General features: G+C 45.7%; 1 protein-coding gene and 1 long non-coding RNA gene across 6 annotated transcripts in view; one reads left to right on the top strand and one right to left on the bottom strand.

Moving 5' to 3' along the window:
- CFAP46 (cilia and flagella associated protein 46) overlaps window positions 1–15,766 on the bottom strand; it is a 2,698,259-nt gene that overhangs the window by 350,853 nt on the left and 2,331,640 nt on the right. For all 3 annotated transcript variants that reach the window (XM_069611407.1, XM_069611408.1, XM_069611409.1), the window contains exon 56: window positions 6,369–6,468. In XM_069611407.1, the coding sequence (XP_069467508.1) occupies window positions 6,369–6,468 (100 nt within the window). The remainder of the gene's footprint in view (window positions 1–6,368; window positions 6,469–15,766) is intronic.
- LOC138472977 (uncharacterized) overlaps window positions 1–15,766 on the top strand; it is a 152,593-nt gene that overhangs the window by 121,477 nt on the left and 15,350 nt on the right. The gene's annotated exons all lie outside the window — the stretch shown is intronic.

The following is a 15,766-nucleotide window of genomic DNA, read 5'->3' as shown; positions in this document are numbered from 1 at the left end:
TAATTGCACAGTGCAAGAAGACAACCAAGAAAGCAGTAGGAATGAAGATCATGATTGATGTTGAATCAGGATTTGAACCCAAGGAATTAACTGATGAAGAAATCAGAGAATACATAAAGACTAGCATCATAGCACCCGAGGGAACCAAGTTCCTGTATCCAAAGAATCACAAGAAGTATGTAGGAGGATGGGTCTATTGTAATCCAACTGGACAGTGCAGCTACATGACCTGAAGTGTTGACGAACATGTCAAATCAGCCGGTTCCCTGAAAGGAGTGATGATGATCTGGACTCCATAGAAGCACTTCTTCAAGAGAAGGTACCAAAATGTGGAGAATAATAAGATGCGGTAGCTGAATCAAACAAAGGGGGGCAGTGTAGAGGAGCAGCCAAATGCCTCTGCAGAAAGTCCTGCCCCCCCTACTGCCTGTATGTTGGAAGCCTGAACCTGCACCATGCTTAACACCAGTAATTGCAACCATACCATGACAAATGTTCGAGAAAAGATATCTGTTAAGAAAGCCATACCAGATGTATGCCCGAAGAGATGATGATCTTGTGGAAAAGGTCCCCGAAGTAATATGAAAACCAGAGAAAGAGAAGCTGATGATGTCACAGGAGATGAGCATGATGCACTGAGAAGAGTGGTTGAAGAAGACGATGTATAGACCTTATGGAATCTGATGACAAAGTAAAGAATCGAGTAAACGTTCCTGTGCAGGAAAGAAGATTGCATGTGTATATGTGATGCACTGAAGACAATACACACCGTTTATTAACTGTACAGATGCAGCAACGCAAGTCGTCTGAGTGATCATAGAAGCTGGCTATATGCAGTGAATAGACTGCAGGCGAAGCTGCCATTATATATGAAGAAACTGGAAATCAGTGTCACAATATTAGTAAACTCATACCCACGGAGAAGAATGATCGAAAACTGTGTTGCAGAAAAAATATTAGCTGGGAGCATGAAGGAAGTGGGAAAGGCTGCCTGGCCTGATGTCAAGACTGGAAGCAGCCAAGTACTGGTTATCTGTTCTCAAAGGCAGAAAACGTGAGAAGCTGGATCATCCCTTGTTAAGGTACAAGGAAAGAACACCATGAGTGCCAAGCTTATTAATTCAAGACAATTAAATGCCATAAAATGGGCTGAATTGCGGTCTCCTGTCATGTGAGCCAAGGATGAAATTAGGAGGTAGGTATGCAGACCAGAACTGTGATAAGCGTGTACCCATACTCCCTTAAATTCCCAGAGAAGAGAAACTACTGAAAGGCCAAGTTCAAAGACAAAAGGTATGAACATTGAGCAATGCAGGGCTAATTGGGTGGGGAGGTGAAGTCAAGTTCACCCCTGGCACCTGGGTCTGAGCTTACGTGCTGCTAGTGAGCCAGATGTTCCAGACATGGCATGAGTATGCCAAATAATTATAAAAGGTCATATAACAAAGAGCCTTAAGTTTAAGAACCAATAATATTATGTGTACTTCATAAGTGTTGAGGATGACTTGCACCTGACCGTAGATTCCCTATCACAATCCCTGTCCGTATAGGAGGTATACTTAGATGTTCCCTTTGAGACTACCACAATCCCACTTAGGTTTTTCTTATTTGCCACGTAGTATGACTTCACTTATTATTAATTTTTTGTATAAAAGATTGTGTTTATGCAAAAGGCATTTGAGAGCTCGAGCGAACGTCCGTTGATGCGCCTTGTAGCTCCCTGTTTTAGACAATTGATATTAAAACAGTTGAATGATACTTTGCCAACTTCCTGAGTCTATCTGATTATTTGGTGTAAGAGTTATTCTGCATCCCATCCATTGCATGACGTGTTACTGATAAAGGACCTTATGTTCAATGTAGTGAGAAAACAGGTGAAGATAACATTTATCCAATCACAGAAACATTGCCCAGAAAAATTAGGCTTACGTTCTTACAGAGATCAATTATACAAAAAATCTTTGGTTTTGGTTCTTTGAAACCCATTCAGTAATATCCCTAGTGGTATCTACTTTATCAGGCATTGCGCACATGCCACCCAATGAACCTGATGGCCATGAGCTATTAAGGTTGAATTGCTGGGCAGAGATATTTAGCAATATTCCAAAACATGCAACTGTGTTTCTCAATGCACAATGGGAATCACAGGCAGTTGCAGTGACAAACAACTATAAAGGCACAGTATGCAGTACATGAAAAAGTGCACCTGAGCCTACAAACCCAATACAGTGATTACACCATTTGTATGCTTGTATACATCCAGTATACGTAATACAAGGAACAGCAGTATCCCTTACATAGATAGGGGTGAATATGAATAGAGTTTGTTTGTTTATTATTTATACAGCGCGCCACACCCTGGGGTATCTGGGCGCTATACATAAATACAAAAGGAGGGAAAGTTAACACAGAGTATCATATAGACAGGGAATCAAAGCAATTTAATAACATGATAGTATACTGTAGTGGCAGGAGGAGCAGGAGACAAAGCGTTCATAGATACATATGTCAAAGAGAGAGGTTATGTAGACAGGCCAATAACAGGTTAGTGTCATCAGGTTGCTAAACATTTAGTTTGTAGACTCAAGCGATGTATGCGTTCTCCTTGGTGAGTAGCCAATTTTTGGTGCTAGATCTGAAGCTGTATAGGTAAGGGTCAGTGCGTAAGTTCAGTGGGAGGGTATTCCATGCAAGGGCTGCTTGAACCGGGAAGCTAGATCCTCAGGCTCTTTTTAGGTTAAAACACGGCGAGGTAATGCAGCAGGCGTTGGCTGATCTCATGGGACTAGAGGAGGTTTTTAGTGCAATTTTGTCCATAAGGTATTTTGGGGCAGCATTATGCAAGCATTTATGGGAGATGAGTGTCTGAGTATGATGGTAAGTATGATTGTGGAGGTGTGTGAGTTTAAAGTAGATTCTATCCTGAATAGAAAGCCCTTTATGACTTCTTCTTGTTGCGGATATGTAGTCTTTTCTTGGGATACTCAAAGCAGTTCTTAGAGCGTTATTTTGCAGGATTTGAAGTTTGTTTAGTACTTGTTTATCGGTACCTGCATACAGGGCATCGCAGTAATCAAGTATGGACAGGATTAATGCTCGTGCCAGGATCATGGGGCTGTCAGTGGAGAGATAGTTTTTGTATGCATGAATCAGTTTGCAATTATAGGCCGTAGCTGTAGCAGTGGCGTTTGCTTGTTTCTTGAGGTTTAGGGTTGAGTCAATATGGAAGCCTAAGGTTTTAGCTTCCTTGGCTGTAGTGATCAGGTTGCCATCTATATTGAATGAGGTGTATTTAGGGTTGAGATTTTTTAGATAGATGGGGGCACCAAGAATGAGAATTTCAGTCTTGTCGTCATTCAGGCACCGTCTGTGGGTGGCCATCCATGCCTGAATGATGAGGTAGATTTTGTTTATTAGGTCATTATCTGTGTCGTAGTTGCCAGATAGTGGGATAAGTATCTGGGTGTCATCTGCATAGTTAGTGCAGATGACACCCAAACGGTCCAGGGTGTCGAATAGAGGTTTAGTAAACACATTGTACAGTGTAGGGAGCCTTGAGGAACTCCACAGGTAATTGGGATAGGGTCAGCTGTGTCTGAGGGAGAGAATACGCCCATCATTCTTTTATTTAGGAAGCATTGTATCCAGGTTGTAGCTTCTGGGGAGAAGTTAGCTGCCAATGATAGGTGCTTGCAAAGTATATTGTGGTCGACCAAATCAAAGGCAGCAGAGAGGTCTAAAAGTAAGAGTAGTGCACATTGTCTATTGTCTATTGTCTTTTATTAAGTCTATTTGTGTTTTTAGATCTAGTAACACTGTTTCGGTCCCATGCAAGGGTCTAAAACCAGATTGTCTGAGCGCAAGGAGTCTGTTGATCTGTAGGTAAGACTGAATTTGGAGGTAGGTTGCCTTGTCGATGATTTTGAGGAGGAAGGGGACTGTAGTTATGGGCCTATATTTGGTTGGGATAGTGGGGTCCAGGGAGGCTTTTTTAAGCAGGGCTAATACCCAGGCGTCTTTTAGGTTGCTAGGGACCTGGAATGATTAAAAGGAGGCGTTTATAAGCCTGGTAATGAAGGGGGTGAGATCTCTAGCTACATCTTTTATAAATTGGGCAGGGCAGATGTCGCCTTGGCAACGTGAAGGTTTCAGAGAGTTTATGATTTTAGCGACCTCAGTAATAGTGACTTGGGCAAATTTGAATTCAGGTATGGTATTTAAAAGGGAAGTGGCGTCCTAGTACTGATCAGTGTCAGCGCTGTTAATGTTGAGTCTCTTGGAAGCAATGTTCTTTTGGAGGGTGGTGATTTTATTTGTCAGGGCATTTTGTATACTCGTGCACCAGTCTTTGTTTTTTGGGTGAGAGTGGTCAGGAGCTATAGGTGATTCTAATTCCCTTAGGATTCCAAATAGTTCCTTAATACTGGAACTAGCATTTTGGATCCTGTCGTTGTAAGTGTCCTGTTTAGTTTTTACTATCTCTGCTTCGTAGAGAGCAGAGATTTCTGTGACTATCGGCCTCATTACACGGTAGGCGGTAAGGGTTTACCGGTAAATCCTTACCGCCTTACTATGAGGTCCCTTTGCAGGTTGGGGAATTTAACGCCTGCTTTTTGCAGGCGTTAAAAACCAACCCGCAAAGGGACCCAGGGAGCTAATTACGGTACCGCAATTTGAGGTGCCGTAATTAGCGCCTTCCCCATTCCCATTATGCCCTATGGGGCAAAAATGGGAATGGGGAAGGGCAATGGTGGAAGGGGGAATTACCGCCCCGCCAACCTTGGAATGGGGCGGTAATTCCCCTTTCCACCAAGGCGGTGCCGGTATTTTACCGGCATGAACCATGGCGCTAATAGCGCCATGGTTCTCCGCCTACCGTGTAATGAGGCCCCATGTCTTTGTTCTCCTTAGGTGGAAAGTTTTTCCAGGTAACCTCACATTTCCTTTTTTCTGACCGCAAGGCTTTCAGTTGTGGTGTATACCAGGTATTGAGGTGATCTTTAGGTTTGCTCTTACGGAGTTTCAGAGGAGCGATGGTATCTAGGGCCCTAGTCATGGTATTGGTAAAAAGCTCTATTAATTCCTCAGGGTCTTCCGAATTGTTAGTGTTTAGTATCAGGATCAGCAGAGGAGTTTGTTTTTCAGCTGCAATGTTACGCTTGTTTCTAGTGAGTAGTGGAGGCGCGATGGCCTTAGTTTTAGGGGCTGGACGGTTAGCATTAATGGTGAATGTGATGAGGGAGTGGTCAGTCCAGGATTGTGGTTCAATGGAGGTAATTGCAGTGTCACAGTTATGGTCTGCCAGCCAATCCAGCGTTCGACCTTTTGAGTAAGTAGGTTGGTTAATTCTCTGTGTGAAGTTCAATTCATCTAGGGAGTCTTCCAGGGATTTTGCGGACTGGGCATTTGGGTCAGATAGACCTAGGTTAAAGTCACCAAGTATTATGATTTGTGACTTTGGTTTAGTGCTATCAGAAAGCAGTGTGATACTATCCTCCTCAAAGTCTCCTAGGGGGCCAGGAGGTCTGTATATGAGGTGGATGGTAAGTGTGCTAGTGTGGTAGGTTGCTATTTTAACTGTGAGCAGTTCGCATGATTTGAGTGACAGGGTAGTTGAAGGTCTGATTGCCAAGTTAGATCGAGCTATGAAGGCCATAATGAAATATTGGTATATATACCATACATCGAACATGAAAATATTAGATATTCAGAATGTTAGCAGTTATGGACAAGAATACATGCTCATCCCATCATTAACTTATACTGCAGTATTAACTGAAATAGATTTGTACATAAGCGGACAATAGCAGGTCCAGATGAAGCTCGATCAGTGAAACACGTGTAGCCCAGACATGAATATGTATCAAGCATCCAGATCTTAGTTATATCAGTTGTTTAGCAAAGACAGCATTAATGTATTATTTATTCAGAGAAATACATATTTTTCAATCATATATTGTTAGAATACATTTGTGCACAATACAAGAGCATAGGGAAACACAATATATTATTATATATAAAGCAGTGTATACATGCCAATCTTGTGACCCATGCTGCAGTATTTATAACGGATAAACAGATATATGTTAAGTATATTCCAGCAAAGGAAATATCAGTAAGTAGGTTAGTGCCATAGCCTGTCCTGTTTAGATATACCCCTTGTTCTTGTTTGTACAACTAAGCACTGCATTATGTGTTTTATGGTGCAATAAATGAAATCATTTGCAAGAGAATCCGAACAGAGGGCGTGGCACCCCTGACAATATTCAAACAAACTCTTTCTTTCTGCACTCGAAATCTCTTCTACAAGGGTAGAGAAATAGACTCAAAATATACATGCAAGTCTCTCAAGGCTAATGTATACCAACCTTGGTACACGTTGAGATCCTACGAAGCCTTCCCAGTTGTGCGTCAACGGATGGTGTTTTTCCAGAACTTCCTTCATCTTATGGGCTGGGCTAACCAGCTCTGTAACAAGAAGGTTCAGTATTACAATAATAACTGTTTATTGTTTATTCTGAGTTTTTAATCCATAAAGCCTTCAATACCTTTGCCAGTATCAATCACTCCATACTAGTATTCAATTACCAGTGACACAACTCTTACTATCTCTATCAAAGAAATTAAATAGAAAGTAAAATTCAACTAACAGGTTATACACATGAGCAAGGCTTAGGCAAATGCATAGAAATAGGAAGGTATATTGGCAATGGAATATTTTATATGGATTGGGGATCCTAACATGGGAGGGTGTCAGTAGAAAACAATGTTCTGTTCCAGATTTTAATTCTAATCACAGATCAGGACTTCGAAGACAATAGGCGAATGGCTATGTGAGAACCAGATATCCACCAGTTGATCAATTGTGGTGTTCCAAGCTTATGGTGAGCCTTGTTGTCCCCACAATTACCAATCCAATGGTGTCTCTGGTGTTGCAAGTTGGAGTCTCGGGCCTAGAAACCATATATATATATATATATATATATATATATATTTTTTTTTTTTTTAATTATAAATATCTTAGTTTATTACAAACTTTACTTTACATGTACATACTTTCATTAATTAAACACCTGTTCCAGACATCTAGACCTTTAAATCCACATTTGTCGAACATCGCTAATTTATCTAAAATCTTGTCAAGTCATCATTTCTGGGTGCATATTTCCCCATATTTTTTGGGATCTCAAAATTAGACATTCAATGACCAGGTGTTTAACTGATTCACAGCATTTGCACAAAATCAACAGTATTTATTTTGAGTCTCAGCTTGATTTCCTATGAATAAAATCTCCTTAGTAGTATAAAGATTTAGACGCAGCTGCAAAAATTGGTCTCGGTGATATCTACATGGAAACCTCTCCAAATCCTTTACAGTCATATTCACACCTCTAGCCTCACTACCCAGATCTAATGTAGTGGTATATTTAATTCTTCTATTCCGAGTTGCTATCCAATCAGTTTTTTCTTTGCAGCACAGGGGTTATTTAGTAATGTTTCCATGCCAATGTTGGCATACATCAGTTGGACATGTATCTTCACAATCCATTCCTTCAGCAGTCCATCAAATGGTCTCTCGGCTGTAACACTGAAAATCCTATACGAAGGGGCTGACATCTTCAGAGTCATTTTTCTCATCATAGTGATCGATTTCCACAAAACAGTTGCGAACATGGACTACAGCCTGAGTCCATAACGAATGGCTGCAACTGGCACACATCTTGGTAATCACAGAACTTTGCACCAAAATTGGCCTTCCAGAGTATCCCACACTGCTCTGCTGATATTTAAACCAGATTTGCTCCCAAACATGATTGTGGCTAGCACCTTTTGGTGGTACACTTCCAGAAATCAGCATGCAGTTTCATACCCTTAAGCGTCAAGTTTTTCATTCTAGTTTTCAAATCATGAGTCCATTGCTGTTCTCTAGTGGATTTGTTGAACATTACACCCAAATATCGAATAGACTAGATTTTTTGTAGTTGTTCATCAGCTGCATGCCATTTAAAGTGGTTACTTCTTTTCGCAAGATTTGCGCCAAATGCCAGGATTTTTGACTTAATAGCATTTAACTGCAAATGGTTGCTTCTCAGGTACACTACCAGATTTCTCAATAGTCGCTGGAGACCTATTTGTGTTGTGTCTAACAGCACCAGGTCATCAGCATAGATTGCCCAGATTAAATGATGACCGTTCAATTTTGGGGGAAGGAATTAAACTTTGAGAAGGCTGTTGGTAAATCTGTCATGTACAGCATAAATAATAAGGCAGCAAGCGGGCAGCATTGTTTGACTCCTTTTTCAGTTGGTATTCTTTCAGTGAGGTCACCTTCTGCATTTCACCTGATTCTTATTGACGTATTAGAGTGCAGCGCTCTGATTTGTTGAAGGAGCTCTAACGGATAATTCAATTTCTCGAGTTTCTTCCATAGAGTAGCTGTGTTCACGCTGTCGAAAGCCTAATGCAAGCCAATAAATGCGATAAACTCATTTTTCCAAACTTTGATTGCCTCAAGCTTTAGCAGGTTTAACATCATGAGATTCACTTCCACACTTTCGCCCTTAGTAAATCCCATTTGTCTGCAGTCTAAAATGCCAGCTTCTTCTGCCCATTTAGACAATCTTTGATGTAGAAAAGAGTCAAATAACTTGCCAATTACATCGAGAAGCGCAATTGGGCGGTAGTTCTGGTCTGTACGATCTCCTTTTTTTAAATTGGTACAACTATCGCCGATTGCCATGAGGTTGGAATTGTCATCTCCGTCGAGATCTCAGCAGAGTGTTTCAATAAAGCTCGCCCATTGTTCTTTATGCTTTTTTAGGGTAATGTTGCATAGGCCATCTGGCCTGGCTGTGCCCGAAATTCTTCAATTTTATGAATACAATCAAAATCTCGTCTTTATCAAATTGGAGGTTCCAAGGGACTTTTCCCACTTCTCCTCCGTCAGCATCAGTCGATGAGCTGAGTTTAAATACAGCAGAGTAGTGGTTGACCCATGCATCCGCACCTACACTGATGCACATATTCGATTCATGAGATCGGGAACCTTCATTAATAATAATCCAGGTGTCTCTGCTGTGATGTGCGTTAATTGACTTCAACATTTCTTCTGCTCAGTCTTGATCACGGATCACCTTGAACAAAATTAGCCAATTCCAGCATTTATGTCAGTGCTTCTTTATAGCTAACTCTCGATTTAACATATTGCTGGCTTTTTGTGCTCTGACGTCTCTTCTCATTTTCTTCTGCTACTTTGAAATTGAATGGATATTTATTACGATGATGGTAATTCCTGAATCCGCATTGCCTTGTTTTATATTGTGCTAAACGGGGTGCATAGTCTAGACAACCATGTTCAAGTACACTTTGTGAGGAAAATGTTTGCAACATCTCTTCAATCTCTTTTTTGTTAAACCTTAGACAGTTCAGGCCCAGGCAGTGCTTAATTTGTGGGGGTGGTTGTCGGTGCCCAACACCGGAACTCTTTTTTGGGCACCGGATCTCATACGTGCCATTGCTTTGTTTGTTCTTCCACTTCGCTTTGCTTCGATTATAAATCATTGGGATTTGTCATTCTGATCTTGATCTCTCTCGTGCTTGCAGGTTGCAGGCCATGGCTGGCTGGGCCTACGAGGGGCCAGCAATAGCAATGTACAACAAACTGTTACAAACAGCCAATGAAAACTACCATTCTGTTGTTACTATGCAGTATTTGATACATTCTGTATAGTAACAAAGAATGTGCAGTTTTCATTGGCTGTTCTTCTGAGCCAGTGAAATTACATGGTGACGTGTTGTTGTTGCCACAGGAGGTAGCGCGGCGCCACCTTCATTTCACAAGTTACTGTGAAGTGAAGGTGTCGAGGCGTGGCGTTGTTGGTCCTGACTTGTGAGAGAGAGCCTGCCCTGCTGCACTGCGTAGTGCGGCCTAGTCGCTTCCTGGGGCCCCCCCTCTGCCTGCTTTTTCATTTGTGTGGGTGCCAGTGTGCGCACCCGACCCCCCAGGACCCCCACCCTGAGGCCCACGACAGGAGACCAATCCCAGCCGGCAAAGCAGGTAAGTCACTTGTTGTTGCGTGCGGTGCAGCCTGAGCCTTTCACAGTCAAGTGATCAGGCAAGGAAGGCCCAGGTCAGGGCCCGGGCGGCGGCACGGTCCCCTACTGGTGTCCTGACTGCCCACCAGGAGTCAGGACCCCACCAGGGGCCCATCAGCGCCCGGGCTTCTGTCTGTGTGACCTGTGTGCAGTGCCCCGCTCCACGGAAGGTAGGTTTTAAAAGAAATAACTTATTTTGAGTGGAGGCTGTGGCCCATCACTTCGAAAGTGATGGGCCACATCTGCCCAAATATACGTTTTTTCTTTTAAAATCTTTGGGGCCGCTAAACAGCTATTTTTGTCATCATCAGGCTCAGCATGGCCGTGGCGGTGGTGGCCCCAAGGAAGGTAGCCTAAGTGATTGAGGCAAGGCAGGACAAAGCCCAGGACCGGGCGGGCCATGGGCGGCTGCGTGGTCCCACTAGTGTCAGTCACAAAAGGAATGAATTGTCGTTTGCAACTTTGGCCACCTTTTCATTGGTGCCAAGCCCGACTTGAGACAATTGTATGCCCCAGTCCACCCTGGATAGCATTCATCTAAGCGAAACATGAACTGTGAATGTTTACCTGGGTGTTTCCGTTCTTCCTTTTTTTTTTAAACTCTTTTTATTGATTTCACTGGATAACAAGTAAACATTCCCTACCCCGCTCCACCACCCCCCCCTTCCCCACCGGCAACAGGCATGACCCCTTTATCCATCTTCCAAACGGGCTAAGAGATTACAGTCAGTGCAAATCCAACAGTCTCAAACGCTGTGGGCACCACATCACCTTAAAGTCATCTTTGAGAACGTGTAATAATTCCCCCCAGTCTGCCGCAAAGCGCTGGATCTTATCGTCCATGGCGTAGGTCACCCATTCCAAGGCCACTATCTCCCACATTTTACGGAACCAGTCTTGAATCGTAGGGACCTCCGGGCCCTTCCACCTCTGGGCTATTAACAACATAGCAGCAAAAGTCATTATAACTATGGCCTTTTCCCTTCCTCTAGGTTCTCCTGCCTCCCGACCCTCCCGGACGCCCAAGAGGATTTGTGCCGGAGTCCTTTTGTCTTCCAGCCCAAAGGCCTGCCCCTGATCCTCCCATATTTCCCCCCAAAATGAGGAAAGTCTTGGCCAATTCCACCAAATATGCTCCGCGGAACCTACCATCCCACAGCCCCTCCAGCAGAGCCCAGAGAGTGTAGGATAAATCCTATGAAGTCGGGCAGGGGTATAATGCCACCCGAACATGATCTCATACCATGCCTCTAGTAGATAGGGGGCCTTGACCAGTTTAGGGATCCTCCTCCACATCTCCTCCCAGTCTATTCTGCTGATCTCGTACCCCAAGGTCCGCTCCCACTCCCGCATGTAGGCCCATTGCGCCACCGCCCTAGAGCAAACCAAAATCTTATAAATGTTGGAGATGAGGCCCCTCGCCCCGTCATTGGTGAGGAGGAATTTTTCAAAGGTTGTCGGGTCCCTTGTGGCAGCCTTCTTGACCTCTGGATGTAGTACCCAGTGGCGTATCTGCGCATACCTTAACCTCTCCCCCTCCTGGACCGCAAAATGCCTCTTACAGTCATTAAATGATAACAATTCCCCCCCCCAGCAAACATATCGGATTATTTCCGACATCCGCCCTCCTTCCACCTCGTGAAAGCTCCCTTCTCCAAACCCGGTGAGAAATCCCCATTACCAAATATGGGGGTAAAGGGAGACAGGAATGTGGTAATCCCTTCGGAGCTCGCCAGCCTATCCCAGACATCAGCCATTAATTTAGTTATGGAGCTCTCGTACAGGTGCCGAGGCCTACAGGGTTTCGGGAGCCACAGAACATCTGCTAGGTTACGATGCGCTATGGCCCTGTCCATCCGCACCCATAATTTGTCCTGCGACTCTTCCTCCCCCTTCAGCCATTCCCTGATAATTCGATTCTGTGCTGCCTCATAATACCGCCTAAAATTTGGCAATGCAAGACCACCCGCACTCTTTGGAGCCATCAAAAGTCTAACACCCACCCTAGGTCTTTTCCCTTCCCAAATGAAACCCTTAGTCAGTGATCCCAACTCCTTGAAGTAACTCGCCGGGACCGGCTGCGAGACTGCCTGAAAAAGTTACAAAAGCCGCGGGAGTGTGACCATTTTAACCGCTGCTATCCGCCCTATGCAAGACACCCTTAAATCTTTCCACCGCTGAAAATCCCTCTTGATTGCTTTAAGGAGCGGAGGAAAATTTGCCGAGAACCAACCCGCCAATGTCGCCGTAATTCTGACTCCCAGATACTGAATCCCTCCCGAGCTCCACAGGAAGCTAGTGTTCGCTCTCAGGCTCTCCCTCTCTGCCCCTTCAAGCGTTAAGTTCAGAACCTCCGATTTATTAGCGTTAATTTTTAGCCCTGAAGCCGCCCCAAAGGTCTTTAAGAGGGCCACACTCGCCTGTAATGATTCCGTGGGGACGCAAGCATGAGTAGCATGTCATCCGCAAAAGCTGTAACCTTGTGCTGCTCTCCTCCGAATGCGACTCCCCGAATCTACCCCGTCTCCCGGATCGCTTGAAGCAGTGGCTCCAGATAGATCGCAAACAATATTGGGGAGAGAGGGCAGCCCTGCTTAGTCCCCGTCTGCATGAGTATCTTTCTGGAAGCGTCCCCATTTACCATCACTCTAATAGAGGGCGCCTGATAGTTGGCCTTGACCATTGACAGAAAGCCACCCCCAAAGCCCATCCTTTCCATGACTCTGAAAAGGAAGGACCACTCCATGGGGTCAAAAGCCTTTTCGGCGTCTAAGGCCACTAGGACCGCGGGAGTGTGCGTTTTCTGCGCCTTTTCAACTATGTGAGCCACTCTACGGATGTTGTCCGCGGTCTGTCGGCCCCTGATAAACCCGGCCTGGTCGGGGTGAATCAGATCCGGGAGGATAGAGTCAAGCCTGTTGGTCAGATCCTTAATGTAGATTTTTGCGTCAAGATTAATCAACGCTATAGGGCGATATGAGGCTCTCTCCTCTGGGTTTTTATTAGGTTTCAGTATTAAAGTGACCTTGGCCTCTTCCATGGATGGAGAAATTCTACCCGTGAGGCGAAAAGAGTTAAACAACGAGGTGAGGAGCGGGACCAGCTGCACACTAAACATTTTGTAAAAGTAAGCCGTATAGCCATCCGGGCCGGTGCTTTGCCAGATGGGAGAGCTCTTATCACCTCCCGCACCTCCTCCTCCGTGATTTCCCAGTTTAGGGCTTCCCTCGTCTCCCGGCTGATTTCCGGTAATTGGATCTTTTGGAGGAATTCCTCCTGTCTGTCGCCTGTGGGACGTTGGGAGGAGTAGAGCGACTCATAATACTCAGCAAAGGCCTCCCGGACTCCCTCATGATCCGTGACCCTTTCCCCCGTAGCCGACTTCAAGGCTGTTATCGCATTCCTCGTCCTCTTGCCTCTGAGCAATCGCGCCAGCAGGGAGCCAGTTCTGTTGGCCTTAGCATAATATTGCTGTCGCACAGATAATAAAGCACCCTCTGCCCTCTTAGTGCGAAGGAGTTCCAACTGCCCAACCGCATTCCTATAGGATCGCATTGCCCTCCTCGAGGGGGTGCCCCCCGCCGCCCGTCTAGCCGCCTCCACTTCCGCTTCTAATTGTGATTCTAACTCTTGCAGTTGTTTCACTCGGTGAGCGAAGATCGCTATCAATTCCCCCCTGAGGGTGTCTTTAAAGGCATCCCACCTCGTGTCCTCCCCAGTGTCTCCCTTCTTGTTGGTATCGAAAAAAAACTTGATCTTCTCTTCAACACCCCTTCTAATCGCAGGATCTCTCAGGGTGGCCCCCGGGAATTTACAGCCCCATATCCCCTTTCTCCTCCGACCCACGTCGAGCTCCAGAGAGACTATTTTGTGATCTGCAATCCCTAATGGCCCCGTACACACCTCCCGAATAGCTCCAACCAAAGCAACCGAGACCCATATGTAATCGATTCTTGACTGGGATCCATGAACGCCTGACAGGAAAGTGTGCCCCTCCTCGTCCCCCTTTAACTCCCTCCAGGCATCCCTGAGCCCCAACCTTTTGACTCTTTCCTTCAAATCCGCTGACATCGCGGCTCCCACCCCTTCGCCACTGCCTACCGTCCTATCTTTCCTCCTATCCCAAGCTGAGTTAAGATCCCCCAAAAGGACAATTTGACCCCACGAGTGGTCCTCCAACAAATTCAAGACCTGCTGCAGAAAGGGTTCCCGCCCCGCATTGGGAGCATACACTACCGCTATCGTCAATGGGACCTCCTGACATATCCCCTTTACTACGATATACCTCCCTTCCTTATCCCTAAGGACCTTGCAGGGCTTAAAGTCTACCGTGTTCCGAATTGCCAGGGCCACCCCCCTTGTCTTACATGGGGCCAAGGCGTGCAAGATCTGATCAAAACCTCGCAGTTTCAACCTGCCCTGGTCTTTATGGATCAAATGCGTCTCCTGGAGACCCATAATATCTGGCTTCTCCTATTGTGTGAATTGCTCCAGCTTCTTACGTTTGAGAGGGGTATTCAATCCCCTCACATTATGTGTTAGCCACTTAAGGGAAGCCCCAGTAGAGAAAGAACGCCGTGAAGTGGTGAAGTGGGGGTGCCTCTCCCCCATTGCCCTTCCAACATTGCTTGTTGCCGCCCCCCCAAACTCCCCCAATTCCCCCCCCGGCCTGCCCCCCTCCCCCCTGAAGGCTAAGACCTTCCCGCCTACTCCCCCCGCCAACCTCGGGCAACTACGCCCTTTCTGCTTCCAACATGGTTGCACCCCCCACGACCCCTTAGAATTTAGACACCTTAAAGAGGCCCACCACCTCCATTAATCCGTGTCCGATCAAGACTGCCCCGGAGAGTCGCTTCTAAGTTCACTGGGAGTTCCATTACCCCGCAGATCGTTTCCTTTGGGTCTCCTTTTTCTCTTCTCTCGCACCGTCGACCAATCCTAGGGCCTGGACCCTGAGCGATCACTCGGGCCGGGAAGGCCTGCACCGCGGGGGGGGGACCTCCAGCTCAACTCGCAGGAGAGCGGCTCCTTCTTGGAGAGAAGTAATTCGTCTCTGGACTCCCTCCTATTCAAAGAGCAGGCCAAAAGGAAAGGTCCACCTGTAACGGATCGCTTTCTCATTGAGGACCTTCACCACCGGGCCCATTTGTCGCCTCTTTAGGAGAGTAGTGCTCGCCAAATCCTGGAAGAGAGCAATTTGCTGGCCCTTGAACATAATAGGTTCACGTTGTCTCGCTGCTCTGAGCACTGCCTCCTTCTGAGCATACCGAGTAAATGCGGCCAGTACATCCCTTGGCCTCGCCGTCTGACCTTTAGGCAACCGTCCAGTTCTATGCACACGATCCAACTCCACCACTTCCGGGCTAGCCTCTTCCAAAATGCCTGCAAAGATACCCTGGAAAGTTGCTTTTAGAGACTTATCGGGCACGGATTCAGGCAACATTTTAACCCGTATGTTGATCCTACGGGACCTGTTTTCCAGGTCAGGTCTTCCACTTGAAGTTCGAGATTCCTAGTGGCCACATCCAACCTCTCTATGGCTTCGCTGTTGGCTGCATTATCTTTGTAGCTAGGTTGGCCTGCAAGGTGTGTAGCTATCCAATAAACTCATGCCTGGGCATGTTTGCCAAATCCTCTGCTCGCCTTGGGGCGGATTCCTCCCTTGCCGTGT

The sequence above is a fragment of the Ambystoma mexicanum genome, chromosome 8 (genome assembly GCF_040938575.1).
Source record: "Ambystoma mexicanum isolate Mex_15411 chromosome 8, UKY_AmexF1_1, whole genome shotgun sequence".
Classification (NCBI taxonomy): domain Eukaryota; kingdom Metazoa; phylum Chordata; class Amphibia; order Caudata; family Ambystomatidae; genus Ambystoma; species Ambystoma mexicanum.
The sequence above is the reverse complement of the archived record's forward strand: the minus strand, read 5'-3'. Positions and strand labels throughout refer to the sequence as shown.